Source organism: Dermacentor variabilis, chromosome 4, assembly GCF_050947875.1.
Source record: "Dermacentor variabilis isolate Ectoservices chromosome 4, ASM5094787v1, whole genome shotgun sequence".
Taxonomy (NCBI): Eukaryota; Metazoa; Arthropoda; class Arachnida; order Ixodida; family Ixodidae; genus Dermacentor; species Dermacentor variabilis.
This window is the reverse complement of record NC_134571.1, coordinates 206,391,762-206,418,514: the sequence shown is the minus strand read 5'-3', so window position 1 is coordinate 206,418,514 and position 26,753 is coordinate 206,391,762. Positions and strand designations below refer to the sequence as shown.

At 45.6% G+C, this 26,753-nt stretch overlaps 1 protein-coding gene across 1 annotated transcript in view; it reads left to right on the top strand.

Moving 5' to 3' along the window:
- Positions 1-26,753, top strand: part of LOC142580080 (tetraspanin-4-like) — a 56,285-nt gene that overhangs the window by 16,068 nt on the left and 13,464 nt on the right. The window contains exons 3-7 of the mRNA XM_075690853.1: positions 8,051-8,242; positions 11,281-11,355; positions 15,841-15,945; positions 16,977-17,129; positions 18,489-18,649. Of these exons, the coding sequence (XP_075546968.1) occupies positions 8,051-8,242; positions 11,281-11,355; positions 15,841-15,945; positions 16,977-17,129; positions 18,489-18,649 (686 nt within the window). The remainder of the gene's footprint in view (positions 1-8,050; positions 8,243-11,280; positions 11,356-15,840; positions 15,946-16,976; positions 17,130-18,488; positions 18,650-26,753) is intronic.

Sequence of the window (26,753 nt, the reverse complement as noted above, 5' to 3'; positions counted from 1 at the left end):
AATTTGTGTAACGCCGGAAGTAAACGCCGGGAGAAGTAAAGAAAGCCTTGGGAGCTGTGCAAAGGGGGAAGGCAGCTGGGGAGGATCAGGTAACAGCAGATTTATTCAAGGATGGTGGGCAGATTCTTCTGGAATAACTGGCCACCCTGTATACGCAATGCTTCATGACCTCGAGCGTACCGGAATCTTGGAAGAACGCCAACATAATCCTAATCCATAAGAAAGGGGACGCCAAAGACTTGAAAAATTAGACCGATCAGCTTTCTTTCCGTTGCCTACAAAGTATTTACTAAGGTAATCGCAAATAGAATCTGGAACACCGTAGACTTCTGTGAACCAAAGGACCAGGCAGGATTTCGTAAAAGCTACTCAACAGTAGACCATATTCACACCATCAATCAGGTGATAGAGAAATGTGCGCAATATAACCAACCCTTACATATATAGCTTTCTTTGATTACGAGAAAGCGTTTCATTCAGTCGAAACCTCAGCAGTCATGGAGGCATTACGGAATCAGGATGTAGACAAGCCGTATGTAAAAATACTGAAAGATATCTATAGCGGCTCCACAGCCACCGTAGTCCTCCATAAAGAAAGCAAGAACATCCCAATAAAGAAGGGCGTCAGGCAGGGAGATACCATCTCTCCGATGCTATTCACAGCGTGTTTACAGGAGGTATTCAGAGACCTGGATTGGGGGTAGAATTGGGGATAAGAGTTGATGGAGAATACCTTAGTAACTTGCGATTCGCTGATGATATTGCCTGGCTTAATAACTCAGGGGACCAATTGCAATGCATGCTCACTGACCTGGCGAGGCAAAGCAGAAGGGTGGGTCTAAAAATTAATGTACAGAAAACTAAAGTAATCTTTAACAGTCTCGGAAGAGAACAGCAGTTGACGATAGGTAGCGAGGCATTGGAAGTGTTAAGGGAATACATCTACTTAGGGCATGTAGTGACCGCGGATCCGGATCATGCAACTGAAATAATCAGAAGAATAAGAATGGGCTGAGGTGTGTTTGGGAGGCATTCTCAGATCATGAACAGCAGGTTGCCATTATCCCTAAAAAGATAATTGTATAACAGCTGTGTTTTACCAGTACTCACCTACGGGGCAGAAACCTGGAGGCTTACGAAAAGGGTTCTACTTAAATTGAGGACGACGCAACGAGCTATGGAAAGAAGAATGATGGGTGTAACGTTAAGGGATAAGAAAAGAACAGATTCGGTAAGGGAACAAACGCGAGTTAATGACATCTCAGTTGAAATCAAGCAAAGGAAATGGGCATGGGCAGGACATGTAATGAGGAGGGAAGATAACCGATGGTCATTAAGGGTTACGGACTGGATTCCAAGAGAAGGGAAGCGTAGCAGGGGCGGCAGAAAGTTAAGGGGGCGGATGAGATTAAGAAGTTTGCAGGGACAACATGGCCACAATTAGCACATGACCGGGGTAGTTGGAGAAGTATGGGAGAGGCCTTTGCCCTGCAATGGGCGTAACCAGGCTGATGATGATGATGATGATGACGAAGAAAAATTGATGTCGATGGGAAGACGAAGTTGGTATGACAATAATTAAATGGTTACTGAAGTGAGGACAATTATAAAAGGACAGTGTAGCGTCGACGGCATGACAACGACTTTGTGGCGATGATGTCGTGATGACGACGGCAGGATGAGAGTTCGATGACAAAACTGGAGTGACGACGATGCAACGACTACGACGGCATCACGACCCCGAACTTAGTGGCCCAAGCTATTATACAACTTGGACCATTGGGTCGTAGTAGAAGGCTGTAGAAGTACCGCATGACGAGAGTCAGATCACGAAGCTGGAATGACGCCAATGGAACGACCACGACGACACCGCGATCGGGGGCACATATTCAGGCAGGTAGATAACTTGCGACACTGGGTAGGTGTAAGAGACGATGGACACGGACAGACGGACGTTTTAATGCCGAATGAAACTTCCTTTATGTACACTGCAAGGTCCACCATGGTGGCAGAGGGACGAGTTCGTCACTGATGGACGGAGGGACAGACAGACAGGCAGACAGGCAGACAGGCAGGCAGACAGACAGACAGACTCAAAACGGCTGCAGTAGGTGAAGAATGCTATTCACAGTAGAAGAAAGCACCGCAATAAAACAGTTTTAATAAAACATGTGTTATAGCTAAATAAGAACTGCAGACGAGGGACCATGAGAAATGTTTCCACCGTTTACGGCGAGACGATGACATTCTACGATAGGTAATTACTTTTTTTATTCGCTGAAACATTCTTGCGGCTATCGAAATTTTCACGTGCCGAGCATGAAAAAAGTTGCCGCTTTGTACTGCCGTTTGTGGTTGGGGGGAAGGGGGCGGCTGGCGCTCTGTCGGCGTGCTTGCTGGTCGTCAGGTTTGGGCAGTAGTTTGTGCGGACGTTTAAAGCAACATAAAAGAAAAAAGTGATTTATTTGGGTCAATAACATGGAGGAAGGAAACTGAGGAGAGGCCCTACCCCCTCCGCGCGCTAGGACAAAAGTGTGGAGGAAATGACGTAGTAGGTTCTCCTTTGTTTTGCTGTTTTTTATTTCTTTGCTGTAGCGGGGGACCCCGCCTTTCGGGCCACAATGGCGGCTTTGTTATTCTGTACGCTCACACGTGTTGCTCCGTAGGTTTCGTACCGTGGCAAAGGCGCCGTGCGGGTAGGTTTGCGTTGGTCTCCGTGTGTTGTTGCGCTATGTTATCTGGACCGTGCTTTACCGGATGTTGCTGTGGCCGGGTGGGACAGGAGGAACTAAAGTACGGGAAATGAACGCGCATCCAACACTGTACGCAATGCACCGCGCCACGGCATTGGCAACGGACGAAAAATATCTGCGGAAAATTTTGCCCTCTTTGGCGGAATCCTGCTAACGTGCCATCGCAGGCCGAAACCGATGCGTTTCAGAATCTGTACAATGAACGCCTTGCAGGTCAGTTATTCCTGCTTTTGACAGCACATGGTGCATTTGCGGCACGTAGAACAATGCATAGTGCGTGTTCAGTAACAACTGGCTTTTGTGCATATTAAAACACATGTTGCTTAACTGTTGCTTGTTCCTCGCAGTACTCGCGACAGCACGAAGTCTTTTAAGCAGAGCGCATTCGAGGTTCATGCGCACCTGCACAGGTGTATCTCAATACACGTGTTGATAGAGCGTTACGCTGAATATGTGCATATTGCGGCCCTCGGCACCGTGCGTCGGCCAGCCGATGTTTTATCCTGGAAGATGGAAAAGAAGCGGCTGCTTTGACTTAAGAAACGAATCCTCCCTACCGCAGGCTGTTAAGAACGGCCCAGCTGTGGTGCAAGTGTTGCCAGCCAGTTGCGACGACGGCGGCGTCAACTTTCAAGAAACGCCACCGTTACGCTCTAGCCTCGTCGCCATTGTGACTGAATGAGTTCGGCGGGCCAACTATTGTTACCGAACTCCCCAACGTGGACCTGATCTGCTATGGGTGGGGTAGTTGCCGCGGGAACTTCGTCGGAGACCCCATCCCACGCGCCGACCAAGACGCAAGACAAAGGCTATCCGGGCGCACTGCTCGGGTCGGCTCCGAGTTCTACGAAGCTCCTCCGACGTCGGCTCCGGACCGTGCACCTGTGTGTGTGTGTGTGCGTGCGTGTGTGTAAACCGTCCCGCGGAGAGGCGGCGTGTTTAAGATGACTGGACGGACGAACGTTTCCGCCACCATGGAATCGGGGGAGGGAGGACCGAGTGTTTATAAACGGCTCTTGTGCGGATGCTCGACACACTCTTCTTAAGCAGTCATGTTGGACTGAGACACTCTCTCAAGCAGTCTTGTTAGACTGGCGTACTTTCTCTCGCAGTCATGCTAGACTGATGAACTGCATGTAAATACTGTAAATAAACCCGTATTCCTCGTTCTCGATGAGAAGCAGTCCTTCCCTTCATCAACGTCCTCAGCGTAGATAAGTTGGACGACGGCATGGGCCAGCTACCTTCTAATTCATGCCGGACTCCACTTTTGAGAACGGATCACGAGCTATGGGATTGAGCCCCCAATCCTGACAAGGCGTATCTTATCTGTGCGCGCTAGAAGCGCGCAGGGAAGTGAAGGTTAGTGGATGCGCTGCAAGATGTGAGCAAGGCTCCAGAGAACGTACTACGTCCGAGAACACATGAAACGGCTGTTTCATGGTCGTACGTAGGCTGGTTCTACGCGCGAACTGTTCTGCATCGTGCGCCGGATATCGCAAAACATTGGTTCCGTGAAGCTTCACTTACCGTGGGAAGAAGGCTCCTCACGTCGCAGTCAATGAATCTAAACGCGGAGTCAGAAATGGCATTCTGCCTCCTCGCCGGCGCACTGTCGTAGTGTGCGCGGCCACCCGAAGTTTGTTCAATAAAGCACGACGATTCCTCAAGCCACAGCGAGAATATGTGTTTGTGCTCATAAACTCCAAATGGATCGCAAATAGGTCCGTGTGTCGTACGTGTCTCCAGTGCGTTCTTGCAGTACAATGGGAATGTGTACATTTTTTTTCATATCGCCAGACGTCTAGCTCGCAAGACCGTCTGAGAGGCCCAGGAAGCCCAAGCAGAGAAAAGCAAGTAAGCGATAAAGGTGACCTTTCTTTAAAAACACGCAAGAACTGGGCAGCGGCCGGTGCTTACGGTTGATGGGAACACTTCAGTTGGCAGGCCTTATGAGGCATGTTTACTTTCATAAAAGCCGGTAAAAGCAGCCGATTTGACTTCATGGCCCAATTTGCGAAGTTCGTTATGGACTTCTTTCAACATGGCTTCGGCAACGGTAATGCAATGAGGCATCGCGATTTCATATTTTTGTTTAGTACTGCTGTGGAGCACGCGCGTCCGAGCAGCCCGGCGTGGTTCCGCGAGAAATGTAAACAAGAGAGGAGAGCTGGCCCGATAGGCGGAGCAATGTCATGGGCAACGCCAACTTCCGGCTTCACTTTAGCTTCACAAAGAGTGACGTCAGGGTCCCTCCTGAGTTTCCTTCCTCCATGCGGAAAGCGGTGGCAACGCCATGTTTAAGTTCCTAATCGAGGTACCCGAGTTTCCGCACCAGCGCGCCATAACGTCATAAATTTTGACGGCGTCTGCTAGCGCCAGTAGTCACTTATTGTTTATCGATAGATATGTACCTGGCGACGCTGAGCAAAATATTGTGTTCTAAAGAAGCCAAATACTCATCCTAGCAAGTTTCTGGAACTTTCATGGAGCCAACGTGGAGAGAGAGAGAGAGAGAGAGAGAGAGAGAGAGAGAGAGAGAGAGAGAGAGAGAGAGAGAGAGCATTTGAAATTTGTGACGTCACACGACGTCCCGGCGTTGAGGTCTGGGCGCGAAATTTAAGAAATGTGGCTTTCGACATCAAATTTTCTTGTAATAATCAACCGATTCTGGTGAAATTAAGCAAAATAGAGTTTTCGAAGTATACATTATCAACATAAGCTGATTTATTGTTTCTCTTCGGTGCTACTTTGATCACAGCGTGGTCGTTCTCACGTTGCGGATTGACCACAGTGAGATGGAAGCCGAACGTCTGAGGGAACGATTAATGGATCGAAGCTTCAACTTCAAGACGCTGCTCTAGAAGTTCAAACGTCTATGCTGTACAATCCTGACAGCCCATCATTAGAGGCTTCCAAATAAAGTGAGAGCTTAGGGAAGCAAGGGACTACTACAGAGTCTTTTTCCGAGAGAATGAAACCGAAAATCACGCCAAGTTCAATGAGGTCCTTCACTGAAAAAACAATCTGCGCGTATCGCCTTTGTCGATTGCAGGGAATAGCTTCTGGCGAGATTTTATTGCGATAGCATTCATATGGGCAGTCCAGGGGCATTTTTGCCGTCGCCGTTATGTTCCGTATAAATTCCAAGGGCGGTAACGCCGTCGCCGCGCGCTTTATGCTGTATGTGCGAGTGAAAGCGCTCGAGGGTGAGCTGACGATCGCGGCTCAACCCGCACGCGCATGGGAGGAAAGCGGGGAGGAAGCGCGCCGTCTTCCATTGCGCGCAAGGAACCGGGGGCAGGGAAGGCAGGGGGACGTTGTACTTCGGCAGCAACTGCTGTGGCGGGGGCATTATCTTGAAAGCGATCTGCTTTTGTGGCAGAGTCTAGGAGGGCCGACGGCTCCTAGCTTAGCGTGTTCTGTGTTCTCGTCTCTCAGTGTCCGTTGAAGCGATAGACAGCTCGCAGCTGCTGCCGCTCTACTTCACGCCAGCTTTTTGACAGCGAGTGTCGGCGGGCATCGAGTCCGTTGTATGTATTGCCATTTGTTGGGCGTGTTGGTAAACTGACTTGGAAAGCATATTTAGCGCCAGCAAACAAGGACGGAAGGGAGACGACACGCATTGCGGTGTCGTCTCCCTTCCGCCCTTGTTTGCTGGCGCTAAATATGCTTTCCTAGTTGTATGTATGCTTGTCTGTGCACGCTGACACCATGCTTGCTACTTTATTAGTAAGCGAGTGTTTACAAGTTTACACGACCGATAAATCTATATCCTTACTTATTATGACAGTCCACAGATTTGCTATCGCAATCGATACTTGGACTTTCAGGCGAAACTGCGACTTTTCTTGAAAAACGAAACTATTCATAGCGTGCTTGCGTCGACGCCGAGACCTGAAAGTATAGTATAGCTATTGAGTAACACTTCGGGGATTTGCCCATCTCTAAGCTTATATGCATTCTCGCAGTCGTAAAACAAAAGGCTAGTCATATCTTTTGAGTGCCGCACCAAATGTCTACGTGGATTGAGGAGGCATCTGGATCGCCTTTCGAAGCCAGCATTGTGCTTAATTTAGGTGAATGCCACCGTTGCCAGTATTATTCTTCTTGATACATCATTGAATATAATTAGACGAGTACGCCACTATACAAGTGGTGGTTGAAGTTTTCTGCTCAAAGGAACGAGTCTGGCTATCTTGCCAGACTCGTTCCACCATGCCACCGAGCGTGCGGCAAGCGAAGGAACAATTCTCGGCATTCGCAGGCACCATGCTTCTCGTCTCAGAGGCCACGCGCGGACTTCGCACCAGTGCAACTAGATGGCGCAACGTGTCCTGAAAGAAGCGCGAGAGAGGAACCCATTTGCACGGCGCGTTCACTGGCGTTCGCACGCACCGGCGCGCTACGCGTTTCGGAGGCCGTGCCCAGGCATTGCGGCAGCGGTGCTAGATGGCGCCGAGTGTTCTTAGGGAAGCGCGAAATAGGAGCCCTTCTCCTTTTTGAAGTACATGCCTCGTACATACCTCGTTCGACGGTGGTAATAAGTTTTGTCGCTATGTAGATTCAATGCTAACACATTACCATCGATAGTCATCGTGAGATGGATTCTGCCACATTTTTTTCTGCTTTTTTTCTGTGCGAAGCTGCCTTCGTGAGCTGAACATCTGGCGGAGAAGTTGCCATTTCGAAAGTGTACAGCGAGGACGTAGACATGGGCGAGGACAAGCGCTAGTTCCAACTGAGGTTTTATTATCCAATTTGCGAAGACACTTATGCAATGGACTGGAAATAAAGAAAAACATTATAAGTTAACGACGATTGACGCAAGATTAAACAGAGACACGTGAGTATCAGAAACAACAATAACAAAAAAAAAAAGACAGGAGGCTGCTGCAAGGAATACGGTATATAGTGTGCGCTGAGCGTTACTCGAGCCCTTTTGTGTGCGCTCTGTCAAAAAGTTCCGAAGCCGCATGCTGCGAATGACAGATGTAGTCATCAATCCGTGTTTTGTGTGCGGTATTAGTACTACGCCTGCGGTTGCGCAGACCCGATGAGGCGGTGTCTCACTCTCTATCCTCTTTGTGTATATAGGGCGTGCAAAGAGCGTTATATACGTTAGGGGTCCTCAGGGTTCGATCTTTTGACGAGTGCCGTCTTGTTCGTATCCCACTGCACGTGTATCAAAGCCCAATTGGGGACGGAAGCTTGAAACACACTGTGAGCCGATAGACGCGAGGCCCAGACGGGCGAGATTCGAGGCGCCATGTGCTTCATCCGGTACACATACGCAGATACTGGGCTGCGGCGTGACCGGCGTGGGCGTGTGGCTGCACGTGGCGTACGGCGGCTACTCGACGCTGCTCCCCACGCACCGGGTGCTCAGCGCCGACGGGCTCTGCCTCACCGCGGGCGCCATCACCTTCCTCGTGGCCTTCCTCGGCTGCTGCGGTGCCTGGTTCCAGAGCCGGTGCATGCTCGCCACGGTGAGTGTATATGCTGCATGTGGCCATTCATTGGCTGCATTCCTAGTATAGGCTCAGTGTTTTCAAAAGCCGGAGGCGGGGTTGTAGCGCTTTATCTCTGTGAAAAGATAGAATAACCAAGACTCCCGGGAGCCGAGATGACACCTAAGTATCGCCCAGCGAGCGGCACGCAGCGTCCACCTATACGCGACCCAATCTGCTGACCAAGCCGCAGGAGTATCGCTGGATGCGGCAGACGAATCGTCTGTTGCTGTCCGTGCTTCGAATTCGTGGTTCGTGCCAGCAGCGAACCAGACAGACTCAGTGACCTCTTTCGGGACTAAAATAGCTAGGCAACACTGCCTTTCGTTGTCCTTGCCCACGGTGTTCCAGCTGTCGTGCACCAATATTTAAAAATATGCAAACACCACGTAGCCAAGGTAATGTTGTTTGCTGTCGCTGGGAGGTACTCAAATCTTTTTTTTTTCATTCCGCCTAATTAGATTCGAAAACGCGCCCCTGTATTGTGCATTGGGTGCGTGTTAAAGAACCTCGGGTGGTCAGAGTTAATCCGCATTCCGCCACTACAGCGTTTCTTATAATCATGTCCTGGTTTTTGGTAGGTAAAGCTCCAGCCTTTAGTTTAATTTTTCATGCAAAGGGTCTCGCGCGCAACCAATTGGTGCGGCGTATATGATATTAAAAAGACATTTGATGCAAACAGAGTTTTTACAGACTTACGAGTTTCAGTTGTGGCATTTGCAATGGTAAAACAAATCTTTTGTCAGATTTCATGAAACATCTAGAGCTGTTGCACGAGGTTGTGAAAAGTAGGCAGTGGGTGACAGTCTGAAGTAAGGTAGTACTTGGCTCCGTCATAGACGTGTGCCTTCGTAACATCGTCTGTATACATAGTTGTGCTTGGAGGCGAATAGCCGGGCCTGCTCGCATGCACGGTATTGCGTGGGAGCTTTTGGGCATCTGAAGGTTTAGATGTTGCGGTGGGACGCTCGGTGGAACGCTCCCTCCTTGCTCTCCTCCTGTGGCGGCCGCAGAAGTTTGTGGTTTCACTGCGTGATTCCGTAGAAAACTGCGCAACTAACCAGCACATGTGTACCGGTGCCGGAGCCTTCTGCGGTCACCAAAAAGAAAAAATCACTCAAACAAACAAAACATCCAAATAAATAAATAATAAATTAAAAAATTTGAGGACGCTTACACTTAACAACTGTAGCTTATGTAGCCTTAATGTTTGCCGAGAAACGCTGGCGGCGAAAGCTATGCATGAAGGCGAGCTTTCTGGTAGAAATGCGGCCTCTTGTGTGGGCCTCATGCACAGCCACAGCAAAAAATTAAAAAATTTTCAGGTTTCTGTTATTGTTTCCCACTTTAATATTTCAGTATGAGAATATTTAACATAAAAGGCATGCACTGTCGGTGTTTTGTTTTGTGGCATTTGTTCATGGGCTGTCAATCTCAAAATTCTGAGAAATAACTTTATCAAGAACGTAAGACAAGGTATGAGCAACTTTAGTGATGGAATGGTATGGCAATATAACCTGGATATACCGCCTGTCCTATAGCAAGGCGTGGCACATACATATACCTCGCTCACAGACATATCCTCCGGTGCCGACACCGGAGTTTCTGTGACATGGGTCCCTTAATGTCACGTTAATAACTTCATAAATAGCACATAGAAGCAATGTGTACCTTACTCTCGGATATATTGCACAACGGGTAATGCTGTGGCTACCATACGGATAAATGCTGCCTAAAGCTCCTGTCTGTGTTTGTTTATTATTTTATGTCACGAGCAGTAGTCTTCTCAGCTGCAGCATCTGGTGTTCTAGGCTACTCAGATATCGCTGCCATGAATGTAGCACACATGACAGAGTTCTTGAACATATTCAACTTGTCAAAACGTGGAACATGCGAATGGTGAATATCTGCTAGTAATTATTGGGTGTGTAAAAGTATGTCACTATATTCTATAGCAGATGCACCTTATCACAAAAAGTAAATGGCAGCCAGTCGTTGCAGGCAGTGACCTTATGCCTTTTCTTTTTCACAACTTTCTGAGCGACACATACATATACCTCGCTCACAGACATATCCACTGGTGCCGACACCGGAGTTTCTGTGACATGGGTCCCTTAATGTCGCGTTAATAACTTCATAAATAGCACATAGAAGCAATGTGTACCTTACTCTCGGATATATTGCACAATGGGTAATGCTGTGGCTACCATACGGATAAACGCTGCCTAAAGCTCCTGTCTATGTTTGTTTATTATTTTATGTCACGAGCAGTAGTCTTCTCAGCTGCAACATCTGGTGTTCTAGGCTACTCAGATATCGCTGCCATGAATGTAGCACACATGACAGAGTTCTTGAACATATTCAACTTGTCAAAACGTGGAACATGCGAATGGTGAATATCTGCTAGTAATTATTGGGCGTGTAAAAGTATGTCACTATATTCTATAGCAGATGCACCTTATCACAAAAAGTAAATGGCAGCCAGTCGTTGCAGGCAGTGACCTTATGCCTTTTCTTTTTCACAACTTTCTGAGCATCACCTGTGCATTCGATGCACAGTGTACATGGGGCCCTAATTGGCGCATAGTCAGTTATACCAGCAATATTTTTCTGTCTTATCTGCATCATAATGTGCAGCAGGATGGATATTCTTCTGCCAGCCTGTATATACCTGTATTTGCTAGCCCTTACCAGTTGCTGTTCTACTGTGCTTTTTTTTTGGCTGGCTGATTGTCCTGCTTGGCATTGCTAGCCTACTAGCTAGCTGGCCGCACTGGCAGTTTTGTGGCACAAGCACGCAGCCGTGAATTAGTATGTACTGCAGAGCGTTGTTGGACCATGCATGTTTTTCGTGTGTTTTATTGGCATATGTTTTTGCAGTGCCATAGCTTTGTCATTAGACAATCAAATACAACACGGATTCCTAACTATGGGCATTGGAGATAACATTCATTGGAGATGACATTGAATGCAGCAAGTTCATTTTTAATGCATACCTTTTGTTTTTCGCTTCACAGTACTTTGTGCTGGTGATCCTCATCTTCTTACTCGAATTTGCCGCTGGAACTCTGGGCTTCATCTATCGTCGCCATGTGAGTATTGTTCCTTTTTTTATAGCGATTGCAATTATAGTAGCACTCCAGGCGAATTTTTTCCATCACTGTCATGTTCCGTATAATGTCAGAGTACGATAACAATCAGCGGCCAGCGTGCGCCGTACGTCGCGGATGCAAGGGAAAGCATGCGAGGGCGAACCGCGAGGGATGGTGGCTTGAAATGCTCCATCTTCCTGTGCGCCCAACGTTGGAGGCCACGTGACCAAGTGTGCACTAAGGGAAGATAGCACGTGTCTGCTTCTCCAGCCCGGCCTTGGCATACCGTGGCAGCGCATAGCTGTCTACGCGGATGAGCGCATATGCATCCTGCGCGCTGTATGTTGGAGGTAATCTGCGGCGGGTGCTAGGATTAAGGGTGAGCTGAGATGACTGGTGGCTTCATGCTTGCTGTCTTCCTGCACACCTTGTGTTGGAGGTTGCGTAATCTAAGTTTCAGCAACATGGTAAGGTGAGAGACAGCACGAAACATTCGCTCCCCACTTCTCATCACGCCAGCTTTATGGCAGAGAGTGTTCACGGTCATTGAGTGAGGCCTGTTCATGTTTCACCTTGAGCGTGTGACACTATGTTTTTAAAGGCAGTAAGCGAATGCTCACTGCAATTTACACGGCCTATAAAACTACAACACATCGTGTGATAATCTAAAATTTTGCTGTCACTATCACTGCTTCGCTCTTCAGGCGAAACTGCAACTTTTTTTGTTTTTTACAGCACCCTCACTGGAAGCTGAACCCACTCATACATGAGCACAAGCCCTTGTCTAGGCTGATCATTCCTGAGCCTCTCCTATATGGCATGTGTTTCCATGAAGGTCACCAAGATTCCCTAAAGGCAGTGCAATAGTCGAGTGGAGATAAAGAAGCTGTTCTTTTTGCAACATTTTGTTTATGCCAGTGGGCATCTGGAAATCCTTATAATTAGTGATAGGTTCATAAATTAGAGCACATACTCACCAATTCCTTGGTGCTCACTAGTTTTCTCTTTATTTATTAACATTAGGCAGCACATTGTTGTTACTGAACTGATATGATAGCCATTGCTCAGGGTAATGCTCATTTTCAAGAAACCTGGGTCGTAAGCATTAGTTTTGAGGTATCTGTCCCCGAAATGTGCACCAAAATACATTAATGTCTCATGTAGCATTGCCCCAAACTGTGTAGTGAGGTTTTCTCAAGGAGTTACAAATTGCAACACCAACGCATTAGCTTGTGTAATTGGAGACAGATATCTCACAATCGGGTTTAATCTGGGGGCTCCTAGTTTGAGGACATGATTTTAGTAATGGCTCTCTTCAATTTGACAGCATATGCCCTTTATTAAGTTAATAATTTGTTATGTTGTTGTCTTTTTCTGTATTTCTGCCCCTCCTGCAAGGGCCACTACAAGGCCTGCAGTATTTTCTAAATAAAAAAAAATAAAAATAATTTAAAGTATATGAGTTAGCAATATATGTCTAATGAGCCTATAGTTGATTAATCAAGAAGTTTCTTATGCCCACAGCTTGAATATCACTTTGCATTCTTCATTTATACGGCATATTCCTTAAGAATTTTTGACGATGAACAAAACGAGAACAAGGTAAAAGTGGGAGCCAACATTCCGACAAGTGCACATGTATTTTTCAAGGCCTTGAAAAAGATAAGTCCACTTGTCGGAACGTTGGCTCCCGCTTTTACCTTGTTCTCGGTTTGCTCATTGTTTTGAATTTCTATCTCCCGCCTTCCCCATGCTTTCCCTTACGAATTTTTCGTAGTTTTCACAGAAGCACGCTATATAAAGGCAACGTCTTCTGACCTTGAGTCCAACAATTTAATTGGCGAGAGTGCAATGACACAAGGCTAACAATGCTATAATGATGACTGAACTTTGTTTTCCCTTAGGACACATGCTCAAACACCCTGAAGTCATGTTGACTGACATGCTAGCTTTGTCTACAAGACCTGTATGAATGTTGAGGACATGTATCATAAAGTCATGCATGCAGCCCTTTGAAAAACAGTGTTGAAGATATGATAGCAGTAGTCACTTGTATGTGAATGTCAAGCTTCAGTGTACTGAGCATAGAAGCCTGGCTACAAATCCCACAGCCAGAGCTCGTTATGCTACGTTATGAATGTGCTCTGCTCATAGAGATTGTTTTTGCTCCTTTTCTACATTAGCTCAAGACTATCGTAATATATTCCATTGCATTATGTGACCTGTCTAAGCATGTCCGTGTTGCTGAACCACCAGGATGTCAAACAAGGGGGTGAGGGGGGGGGGGGGAGGCGTTCATGGCTAACTATATTGTGGTGCCAGTGCTGGATTAAAGGGGTGGGGGGCAAAGGAAGCTGCAGCCCAGGACCTCATCTCCGAGAGCTGGGGAAAAGGGCCCATTTATTCTAACTTGCTTAATACTGGAACCACAGATAACGGAAGTCCAAGCGACAAATATAAAGCCCGAAAAACAGAAGGAGGAGACGGTACCCCCGCCTAGTGTAACTTCATTTAGCCACATCAACCAGAGGCCATTTTCCGAGTAGCTAGATGGCAGGATTGCTAAGTGAAGTCATCGTGGGAACACGTGGCTGCCGCTATATCTGGCTGGACAGCACTGGAGTGCACAATTTTCGGATGTCACAGCAGCACATGTATCCAAAACCAAAATTGACCTGAACTGATCCTCATATAGTTCCCATAATGCCATTGGTGCCACAGAGGGTCCTAACATTGGTCCAAACAGTAGTGATCCAAACAAATCGAGGCGTTCTCAGAAAACAGAATGGTGATAAAGTGTACCTGCAAAGTAAACATACATGTTGGTGTTTACAGCAGCAAACGTTTCGATAGAATTTTATAATTTCGCTTAGAATAATATTACCATTTCTTTTTCTTTCGTGTGTGTTTACTGTACCAAGTTTCTAAAAAGCTGGCTCATTGGGTGCTCCAGTGGCCGCTAGGAATTGCAAACACTCGCTAACTAATTAATCAGGCAACTGGGCTGATCTTAATAAATTTCAAATCTTGAGCTTTTGTCATATAATGGGATATGAGAATCGAAGACCTCCCATTACATAATCACTTGCACCCAAAAAGAAAAAAAAAAACAGGATGTACGAGAAAAATAGCACGGGCCACAGGAGGCTGACAAAACCCACATTTTTCACACAATTTCAGACTGAAGAGTGTAATGTGTGGCAAATATAAAGAAAGCACAGGTTTCTCCAGTCTGCAGCGCCCCTGCAATTTGTTTTACTCGTTTCTTTCTTGGGATCGATTATGTAGAGCCAGTTGTTAAATCCTGCTATTCCAACATGCCCCAAAAGTGCTGCATAAATTGTTAATATTTACCTTATTAGATGATGAAATTTTTAATAGTCGCTGTCGGAGCAATGAATGCAACTGTGAGGCTTTCAGGAATCAGGAAGCTAGTTCAGCCTGCTTTTCTAGCATTAGAATGGTGACATGAATGAAAACGTAGCTGTCAGTTTGTGTACGCTGCCAAGGAAAGAAGAGGCAGCGAGCCGAGGGTGCTAGAATTCTCCGCACAGCTGCTCCGCACAATTGCTGCTCGGCCATGTGCGCTCAGCCCACATGGCCGTTCCCTGACACTCGGTGCTTCAGCCATGAAACTGACATGTGTTGCACATTCCAGTAGTCGTGTTGCTGGCTGCGTTTTTCTTCTATGTGCTGTAAAACTAATGCTGTTGGGCTGCTAAGCTCGAGGTTGCGGGTTCATATACTGGACACAGCGGCGGCATTTCGATGGGGGCGAAATGCGAAAACACACATGTACTTAGATTTATGTGCACGTTAAAGAAGCCCAGGTGGTCCAGATTTCCGGAGTCCCTCGTTAAGGCGTGCCTCATAATCAGATCGTGGTTTTTGCATGTAAAACCCCATAATTTAATTTTTTTTGTAAATCTAATGCTAACACATTACTGTCGCATGAATCCCATTGATCGCATTTTGTTCTTTCTTAATTTGGAGCAGTTGAATTGAAGCCTGGGGTATATTCCAGTAGCGTAGCAGTGGAGTAGCAAACCCTGAAAGAGGGGAAAGGGAGATTGAAAATGGGGGCCCTGAGCTAGTGGTCATGTACACATGACCATTAGCTCAGGGCCCCCATTTTTCTTAATCAGGCTTTGCTTGATGCCACATCAGTAAATAATTTTCGGCAGGCTGTTGTGACAATGTTAACGGGTGGTGCTGTTCTCAACCTGTGCTTCAAGCTATAATATCCACCGTCTTGTGTCTGGCAAAGGATTTTACGAAAATAGTTGTGCTCAATGATCCTAATAGCCCTGACATTCCTCATCAGTTCACCTGACTTACCGTTGCATGTAGGACACTTTCAGCTAGTGACTAGTGTGAGATGATCGGCTTGCAAATAACGTTAGGAGATATGCATCGCCATCACTGCTGATTGCAAAGCTGCTTCGTACGTTTTGCCACACCTGTTCTCTTTGTGCACACTTGTAGATTGGCCAGTCACTAATGGAGGAACTGAAGGTGGGCATTGAGCACAAGTACGACCCGGATGGTGACAATGGGCTTGCCGAGCTCTGGGACCAGATCCACACAAAGGCGAGCCACCTGCTGTTCTGCTGCATAGCACTTGCCTAGCAAACTCCATAGCCATCCTCCAGAGGTTAACTGCACATACTAGACGGGAAGAATGAAATACAATATTGTAGAACACCAATATAAAAACATGATAATAATAAACTATTGGATGTAATGAAGGAAGTCTCTAATACTATTTTACCTGAAATCAGTGTGTATGCTCATAACAAGTATCATATATAACACAAAAGTATTATCGTGATGTGTGCAACTTCATTATGACAAGATTTGACTGTAATACATGTATAACCTTGTGAAAAGTGTCAGCTACCTTGCTATAAAGCTGCGACAAATGCCAAGATGTGTAATATTTAAAAGGGCATTCAAATTGGGGGTGTTTCCCTGGTTTCAAAGAAAGTTAATTGTACAATAACTTCGTGCCTTTGTCTGGCCACCTGATAGCCTGGTCCTTTATCTGGTTAAGGGGACTACTTGTTTCAGATGCACAAGTTGTTCCTGCAACTTGTGATGGGACAGCTCACGGCAACTGCCAAAGCAGCAAGTCCTTTAGTGGTGCATTTTCTGAGTGGGTGGTGTGTTACCTTGCTGCTTGCGTTGACAATGAAAATATAAAAATGTCGCAGTACACTTCAATCTTGATGGCATGCATATAACAAATTATCGAATGTAATAAAGTAAATATAAAATTGTTCTTGCATTCACCAGCATGCAACAAATATATGCTTATGACAAATATCGTGTATAACAAATTTATTTTCATATAAGATGCGACTTGATTATAATGAAGTTCAACTGTATCATACCTCCTCATCTCCTTGACCTCGCGTCGCCACATGAATGCATCAGTGATGGATATACATGCGTGCCTGAAAAGGTGTTTACTTTCATGACAACAGATATTGCGTGCTTACGCATAATTGTGGGAAACAATGGCCTGTAGCCTACTTTTGTTTCTTTCCTTCTTTTTTCTTTATGAGAAGTGCATACCTGCGAGATGAACATACGTGGTTGTTTGCTTGATGCCTGTGCAGTTTGAGTGTTGCGGCGTCCACAGCTACCGCGACTGGCACCGCATTTCAGCGTGGCCCAACGAAGAGTGGGTGCCCCAGTCGTGTTGCCTGGAGGAGTTTGTTAACGGCACAGCGTGCGCCACTTCCAAGAACCCGCGTCTCATCCACGAGGGGGTCAGTGCAGCACTCCCTTCTGTCTCACTGGCTAAGGAGTTTTCAGTGTGAACGCTTTGCAGATTAGCTTAACTTCGCATATACTTACAGCTACTGTGAAGCTCATCCAAAGTTGTTTAGCCTGGTGTTACAGTTCTGAAAGCCAGTATTGTTGAGGAAGATGTCTCAAGCCTATTCGTGGCTCTGTGCTTGTTTTGAAATCAAATGCTGCAGGTAGCTTGGATATTGTCCGAAATAGAGCCTTTCCTTTGACATTGCTTTGCTTGTGCGCTCTATACTTCAAAATGGGGGACCCTAACAAGAGCCGATCATTCGCAGAGTAGTGCTAAGAAAGGACTAAGTTGGAAACTTCCCAAAAGTAGCATGAAATTACTAAATAGACCCACACAGGTTTGTTACGAGCATTTATGGTTTAAATAAAATTTGTCTTGGTCTAGGGATCGAACCCAACAGTTGCATTTTAAAGGCAGCCTAGATGGAACAGCAAGTGCAGTAGAAAAGTCGAAGCACTTGAACATTGAATAAGACAATAAAGTCTCAGTAAATCTGTAAGGTGGAGCAAGTGCTGCCGAGTTGAATCCCTGGACTGCGACAGCGCTGTTGTGCCGTACGCTTTTGTGTAAGAGTGCCTCTGCTTGCTCTGGCTGGAGTGAAATTGTTCCAAATTCATATTAGGAGTGCATGCTCTCTGCTGGAAGACAGTGCTCTGTGGCATAGCTTTCGAACCGCTATGAATATGCCATTTAAACTCAGCATTAGAGAGTAAACGTGGGGTGTTGATATTAAAATTAAATGGAGCAAAGAGTGGAGTTGGCTGAGTCATGTGATAGTGTTTTAGTATTACAGAACAGGTGGTGAGGGAAGGGAGACATAGTTGAGGAAAGTGGAGGGTTAAGTATCCTGATGACGTCAGGAGATTCACAAGCATGGAGTGGATTTGACTGACACAAGGCAGGAATAATTGGAAATTGCTGGGAGAGGGCTTTGTCCAGCAATGGAGATAAAATAGCTAGATGATGATGGTAGTGGGGATCAACAGTTTTATATCTTATATAAAATTGTTGCACTCATGTTAGTAGACACTGCAATGTAGTCATTGTTAGAAAAAAAAGCAGGTTGTCAACCATTATAAAAACAAAATGCCATTTCAAGATCTTTATGAATCTACAAATGGTCATTTTGTTTTGACTACGGTTTGTGGCCCACTTCTTTCATAACAATGATTTTACCTGACCAGAAGGTATTTCGCAGAGCTCTCGAGTATTATATAGATGTCACTATTAGTCAAATGTGGAGGTCAGACATAAGGCCTCCCCCTCACCTGGTGCTTTTTTTTTGCTTCCTGCCTCTGTGATGCAGGGCTGCTACCGCAAGTTGCACCTGTGGATCATGAAGCGGCTCTACATTGTGGGCATTGTGTGCATGAGCTTTGCCTTTGTCCAGCTGTTTGGCCTCATCTCAGCTATGCTACTGCTCTGTACAAGTGCCGAGAAGAAGAAAAAGAAAAAATACAACTCGAGGTCAGCATGTCTCCTTCACGCTTCTCTCCCTCACCTGCTGCACAATGCACCAACACTGGCAACATTCTACTGCCAAATTTGAAGTCCTGGTTTCGATACGTGACCGTGGCAGCTACGTTTAAGTGGGGCAAATGCAAGAATGCTCGTGTGCTTGACCATTGGTCGCACCTTAGGAAACTCCAGGGGGGTCACAATTAACCTGCAAGTCAGTCACCAGCAGTCATAAGTCAAGTTCATCAAAACCTTTTAGGGGCACCAATATAACAGTAATCTACATGGAAGTGCAAATTGCAAAATGTTGCACAAATAAGGAAGGCCGTTACAGTTAAACCTCGATATAACGAACTTCAATATAACAAAATTCTCGATATAACGGAGTATTTAACTTTTCATAACCTATTGTCCAAGAATACCACGTAATTAGAACCTCAATATAACGAAGCGTGTTTGTATGCGATTTCATTATAACGAAATTTCGCTTCCACAGCAAAGGAATGCCGAGACAATAAATGAGAACTTCCATGGACGCAGATGGGTCGAATGATTGAATTACAAGAGGTTGCTTGCAAACGCACGCGATCAAATCGCGTGTGGCGCGACAAGAGCGACCGCCGAAGTAGAGCCACATCATGTTCCATGTAAAGTCCAAGTGCGATAAGATCCTATCGCTCCCCGCGCACTTTGTGCTTTAGGTGCGAGTGAAAATGTGCGAGGGTGAGAAACAAAGATGGTGGCTTCACGCACGAGTGCCACCTACCCGTGCGAGCAAAAGGAAAGAGGGAGAGGGGAGAGAGCTCGCGGTAACGCGATCAGGCGCGCGCAAGGGGGCGTGGGGGGATAAGTTAGCACGTTTCTCTATATCCGGCGTGCGTCTCAGCCGTGGCTGCGCATGGCTGTAAGCACAACTGAGCACACACGAAGCCGCGCACCCTGCTTTAGAGGTAACCTGTCGTGTGTGCAAAGAGTGGGCGTGCCGAGACGGCGTGGCATCATGCAAGCTGTCTTCCCGCGTGTTTATTGTCGAAGGTTGTGTAATCTCGAGTTTCGGTGACCCACTGGAGCGAGACGCAGACGAAGCACTCGCTCCCCGCTGCCAGCGCTTTTCGTGATAGCGTCGTCCGAGTGCGGGCGACGTTATCAGCCGCGGGGGTGGGGGAGTGCACGCGGAAGCATGGCTGGCTTCGCTTAATTCGCACCGCCCATGTGAAGATAACGTCGACGTGGCATGAAACCGCATCATTTTGTCGCCGACTCCCAAATTCATCGAAATGAATTGTTTTCTCACTCAAATTTGCTTTTTCCAATTGCCTGAAAATTCGGAAAATTCGGCTACCCCTTTCCGTGTAAGAAGAATCGGTTGGTGACTTTACTTACGTGCATAAATGGTCGAATTTCAATCAGCGAAATTTCACTATATCGAAGCAAATTGCCGGTTTTACCTTAGCTATATCGACGTTCAACTGTGCATACTAAAGGGCTCTTCCAGCTATACCGCTGGCATGTCAGTGTTCAAAATTTTTCCTAAAGTAGTATTTATATGCGTGCCCTTCAAAATAATGCATTTTATTGCAAGTGCTTGCCTGTATGTATCGTGTCTTGTCATGGCAGTAACAGACATTGCCATGATATTTATTGCTGAGAAAAGCTATGATTCATACACTTTTTGTCTGTGTGCCATAGCCACAGATGACGCACACTTCAGATTTAACCTGAAATGAACAGGTAGCTACAGTACTTAAACATAGCACTGCTGCAAAATATGCACTACGAAATACCACTGCTTTGCAAAGTGTGCACATAAACAAGCCATTTGTTTAGTGAGAAAAGCTGTCTACTCCTGTCTTTCTTATTTGCGCAAAATTCGGTATAGCTAGAAATGACTACAAAATTAAATGTAAATGCATTGCAAGTCTAACATTTTCTGAGATTACATATTGCAAACAATATTCCTTAGTACCCCTTACTTACAATTGTAGCTTTAGTTTTGGTCACTAAGCTTTATGAACGTAAGGACGAGTCGTGTACTGTGATTTTGTGCAACTTGTCCACGAGACCAAATGTGGGCAGCTCACAATGAACTTGAATGGGATATCATTTTAAGAACAAACTTGTGAGGTACAGTTAACATTGGGGCTGTCATCGACACCTGCACTCACATGCTTGTGAAAAGTGTGTTACTCACTTTTGACAATGTATGAATTGAGCATTGATTAGATGACGAATTTCTTCAATTAGGGGCAATTTCAAGAATAAAAGAAATGGGGATGCATTAAAATGTTACTGCCTGCAGATTTGTCATTTAAGCTTCCCCTAGGTGCGCACGAAAAAGTTAATGTATAATTTCTTGTTAATTAGTCTTCTGATGAGTTACCGTATTTACTTGCATAATGATTGCACTCGCGTAATGATCGCACCCCTGAATTTTGTTGCAAAAATTCGATTATTTCTCTTTCCTGTGTAATGATAGCACCCCGAACTTGCCGCAGTGATATGTCGTGTGCCAAGTCTAGCTAATGATGATCGCGCTTACCATCTGTCGAATGCTGTCAAATGCTATGCGAACGACTCTTCATTAAGTAGATGCCCCATTTTATTCCTTTCATCACTTTCCACACTTCTATGAAAAAAAAGAAGCTATAACCAAACTTGCCTTGGCTTCATTATTTGTAGGCTTTATAACGGTTGTGGTCAACAACAACAACAACAACAAAAAAGGCGCCTCTCGATACTTCTCGTCTGCACTCGTGGGCGCGCAACAAATCATGAGCGGCAACGATAGTAGCCACATTTACACTGATACGTTAGAAGTCTACCCTATTCATACGCCGACACTTGTAACACAGCTAAGATATTCACCCACCCTTAGCATATTAAGATAGTAGTGAAGACAAATGACGCAGTTTCCGCATCATACCCGCCATGTGTTTCTATGTCACTGGCAGCTAAGCATGCCCATCTCTGTTTCTGTTCCCTCAAAGTAGACATGGCTACGTTATTGCCACAGACTTGCCGATATTAACGATATTATTTATTACTGATACTGAAGAAACTGTTTCAATGCGCTTAATGTTACTCACAAAACGAAAAAAGAAATTGCATTCCACACGTTCAGCTTGCTTCACAGGACGCCATTTTTGTTTTGGTGTCCCGCACTGTTACAGCGGCAGCCGCCTGTTTGTTGACCTGTTGTCATCTGGCAGCAAATGCCAGACGAAAATAATTTTTTCTTCTCACGGGAAATTTAACCCGCCTAATGATCGCACCCCTAAATTTGCGGCAATCTTTTTGACAAAAAAGTGTGATCATTATGTGAGTAGGTACGGTAATAGTGGTGAAATATGTCTACATCACTGAAGAATATATCTGCGAAAATGTCATGTTCACTAAGCTCATCATAGCCTTTTTTTGAAGACAAATTCTTCTTAGCTGACTTCACACGAGTTTGGCATATCTGGGTATCCTCTAACCACTTCCAGAAAAAAAAAAAAACGGTCCTCTCGCTCCTTCTGGGCATCGTAACGGGTCGCAAGGGGTACTAAAATGTAAGTCTCAATGAGACAAGAAGTGAGAATTAGTTGCAGAGCAGGTAAAATTAGTGATACAAGTGTGATTAGCGCAAATAAAGACAAAAAAGACCCACATTGCATTATACCCTTCTAAATGGTGCACCGTTGTAGATATATATGTGTTGAATCAAAGCTGCATGATGGCACACTTTTGGGAAATGGAGCAAGTTCTCTTGGACTAAGCAGGGTTTGCAGAAGGCAGTAGTGTTGTCATGGGCTTCGACAGTGCTTGCGAAGCAAGAATTAGTTGCAGAGTTGACAAAATTATTGGTACAGGCATAATTAGTGCCGGTATAATTTATAGTTAACCACATTGCATCATAGATTACACCGTCTTCAGGATTGGCCCACCTGGCCTCTTGGTTAAAAAAAAGGTCAATAAAGTATCAACACTTAAAAAGAAAGACAAGGTCAACGTATTTGTGCGTGAAATACGATATACAAATACGACACAAAATGAGTGAAGAACAAAGCTGAAAAACAGACTGATTGACTCAATAGAAAAATATAATCAACATTTAATCATTGAATTATTATAACCACCACATACATTTCCTTTGTTTTCCTTAGCGGCAACACAGTTGATGCTTTCTTTTTTCAAAAAATCCGTGTGGCTGAAAAAAGAAACACCCTGTATATTGCATTGTTTGCATTGGAGTTCCTAATTAGTAGAACAGCCTTAAGGCCACACAGCCAGATTGAAGAAAGTGGCTGTGAGTATGCAAAGAAATGCTGTCACAACAGAGAAAGGCTGAAGCTAGAGCCCACAGTTTGACAAGGGAGTGACTAATCTTCGTCAGGCATCGATAACTGCTTTCCTTTGCAGTGTTTATTTACATAACTCCTCCTCCTCCTGGGTCAAGTAGCACAAGCGGGTATGAAATGGTAAGCTGAAGATTAAACAACAGAAATTGTTCTGAAAGGAAATGTTAGTTGTGATAGTGAGAGAGGCTGAAAGTGAGCTGCAGAATTCTTAGAAGTTTCTCTATTTAAACGCTTAAGGCTGCTTATAGACCTTGCCATACTTCGTAGGCAGTGGCGCCATCTATGGGCAGTCATCATGCTGGTTTGGGCGAGAACTTTCTTCTTTCTTTCTTTATTTGTTTAAAGACCCCACACTGAGGTATTACATAAGGGATGGGATTACAACAGTAGTTAAAACAATATTAGTTAAGGTAAGAGAATTGCTGACACTTTTTCTGTGAATGCAGATCAACTGGTGATAGCAGTGATACAATTCCTTGTTGTATGCCAGGCATATGTTAGGTGGCAATTTCTGGGGGTTGTTTTCACGCTCGCATGGTCTATTATTTAGTATGATGCGGCATCTTCCATATGGGAAACGGTTCTGTGAGATGTACTGAAGTGGTTTAAGTCAGAATGGCCGGAATTTCTGCTGGCGTTCAGATAGACAGGGCACCCAGCGTGATAATTTTAGTCTATAGCCAGCCTCAGATGTCAATTGTGTATTTCTGAAGATTTGTTGAAAAATTTGACCTCACTGCAGCAGTCTCACTGCAATTCTAAGCTGTGGTTCAGCAACAAGTAGTAGTTTTTCATTTTCTTTCGTGAAACAAGAGGATAAAAACTAATTTTCACACTTGTTTGTCCAGCTATACAAAACACACTCGTTTTATGGAAATTGTATCCTCACAAATATCTGTGGATTTCTTTTTATGCAATTCCCCTTGGATGTTACGCATTACAGGGCAAAAAGGCAGAGCACATCACTTATATGCATCATGCTGGTTTACCAACCGTAGTGATTGCTGTGTTGAGCAAGCCATCAGTCTCATATGGGAGGCTAACTTAGGCACGCGTGAGAACAATGCTGGTGTCTGATGCAAATGTTTTATAACGAGTGGTGCTTAGGTGTTCCCGCATTGCATTGGGTTGGCCGTACATGAGCACTCTTATGCATTAGTTCCTATGCCAAGTGATCACATAGTGAGAATATTTTCCAATTCATGCTGGCAATTTAAAGACACTTGTTCTCTTCATCAAGTGAACCCGATACACTCAAAATAGTTCACAACACATGCTGCAGCTGATGATACCCGTCGCATGTTTGCACAGCCAAGAGAAATTTCCACGTACTGTATAGTTACCGCTGCACCAAAGGTCTATACAGTGGTCCTTCGATGACCTCATATGAATTGAAATCACATAAATTTCATGTAATTTTTTTAATTATGGGGTTTTACGTGCCAAAATCAATTTCTGATTATGAGGCAAGCCGTAGTGCAGGACTACGGAAATTTTGACCACCTGGGGTTCTTTAACGTGCACCTAAATCTAAGTACACAAGTGTTTTCGCATTTCGCCCCCATCGAAATGCGGCCGCCGTGGCCGGGATTCGATCCCGCGACCTCGTGCTCAGCAGCCCAACACTATAGCCACTGAGCAACCACGGCGGGTGGAAAAATTTCATGTAGAACTAGCTAAAACATCTCCAAATTGTTCTGCAGCAGGCGTCTGGCAACACATTGAAACCGTGTTGCGCCGGCTCACACAAGCCTGAGAGGAAGAAAAGCTCACTGCCCGTCCTTTCCTCCTCACCCGATGAAAACGTCTGTAGTGACATACCGTATTTACTCGAATCTAACGCGCACCTTTTTTCCGATAAAACGGGTCCAAAAATTGCATGCGCGTTAGAATCGAGTACGACCCTAAATCCACATTACCATATTGCCATCGGCATTCGAAAAATCGCCACCTCATACGCACTTCTAGCCTAGCTGCCGTATCTTCCTCCATGTGTATACCTCCATGTTGTACGGGTAACCAGGCACTGGTGTAACCTAGTCTACCGCCTTTCTTCCAGTTTTCTGCATTTATTCAATCAACATGGAAGTGCCGACTGCGAAGACACGCCGAGTGCACCATGATGCCACATTTAAAAGGAAAGTTATCTTGTGCGCGGAGACGGATGGATATCAGGGGCCCTATAACGTAAAACTATTCCAATATGTTTTTATTTCATTCTCCTGACGTCATGTTTGCGTAACCGTCGACTCAAGCATCGCGCGGTCACCCGCGGGTTTGTGTGAACAGACCAATGAAGCGCTCTGCTCGTTCATAGGAGGTCACTTTTGTTTGCTTAAAGAACGAATAACATTGCCTACACCGAGCGGCTTGTCTTATCTAATTGGCTGAGAAGAGGCGAGGAGCACGCTCAAGTGGAGAGGGATTCGATGGAGCTGAGCCACTGCTCTGAAAATCGATAACCGGATGAACAGGGTGGTGCCCGCATCTGCGATTGGTACACTTTTCCTTAGTTAGCTTGTGGTGGCTGGTCAAAAATCCCGGCGGCATGCAACGGAAGGTCAAGAATGCCACTAAAAAGGATCCTCAACAAAGAAAAGTTGGGTGAGCGAGGTCGTAAACATGCCGAAAGTGCTCGATAACGTTACACGGCCACACAAAAAGCTTTATTATACACAAATGAACCCATGCTCTCCGGCAGATGCGAGTAGCCAGTGCCTGAGAGATCGGCGGCAGCCATCTTTTATTCCTTTCGGAACGGGGCAGCCTGCGGCTATTCAGAAGAAAATTCAGATTTGTTCGGCATATTAATGCATCTTTAATGCGTACATGTCACTTTGGCGTGGGGAGCTTTTGCGGTTTTGTGACGTGGCGTGACAGGCAGGCGAAGTGGGTGTGGCGCGAGAACTTTTGACCAATAGTCGAGGGCTAATGGCAATTAAGTGTCGACTCAGAAATAACTATTTTTCATTTGTTCGGTCACATCATGCGTTATCAGTGTGTACACATTATATCAGATGGGAAGCTATCGCGGTTTTCGTGACGCCGTGTGACAGACGGGTGAAGTGTAGGTGATCGAAAAAAGTTTTTGACCAATCGCGAAGGGCTGATTGGAGAATTGGAATGGAAAAGTTTGGAACAGTTTTATGTTATAGCGCTCCAGGCCGCATCACGGGCGTTCGGAGTTCCCGAAACTTGCATGCGGGACTGGCGCAAACAGAAGGAGAATATTTTCACTAGCAAAGCAGCAAGGAAGGGTTCCAGTGGACCGAATCAGGGCCACTTCGCCGAAATAGAAGAGCTGCTCGCGCAATACGTGCAAGAGCAGCGAGAGGTACAGCGGCCTTTGACGACCGATCTGCTCAAAGTACGCGCGAAGCAGTTAGCCCTACAGAAACGGCTAATGCGGAGTGACTTCAAAGCGAGCAGATGCTGGCTATCAAAGTTTATGAAAAGAAAAGGGTTTTCTCTTTGAAGGCGGACATGGATATGCCAAAAATTGCCCGAAGAATATAAAGAGAAATTGCACAGTTTTCAGCGGTACATTTTGAAGTTGTGCCATAGAAATGGCTACCACTTCGGACAGATTGGAAATGCCAATCAGACGCCACTGTACTTTGACATGCGTGCTACTACAACCGTTGAAAAGAAGGGGGTGAAGCAAGTGCACATTTTGTCTTTCAGCCCCGAAAAAACTAGAGTCACCGCAATGCTTTGTTGCAGTGTGGATGGGCACAAGCTGCCCCCGTATCTTATCTTCAGACAGAAGACGC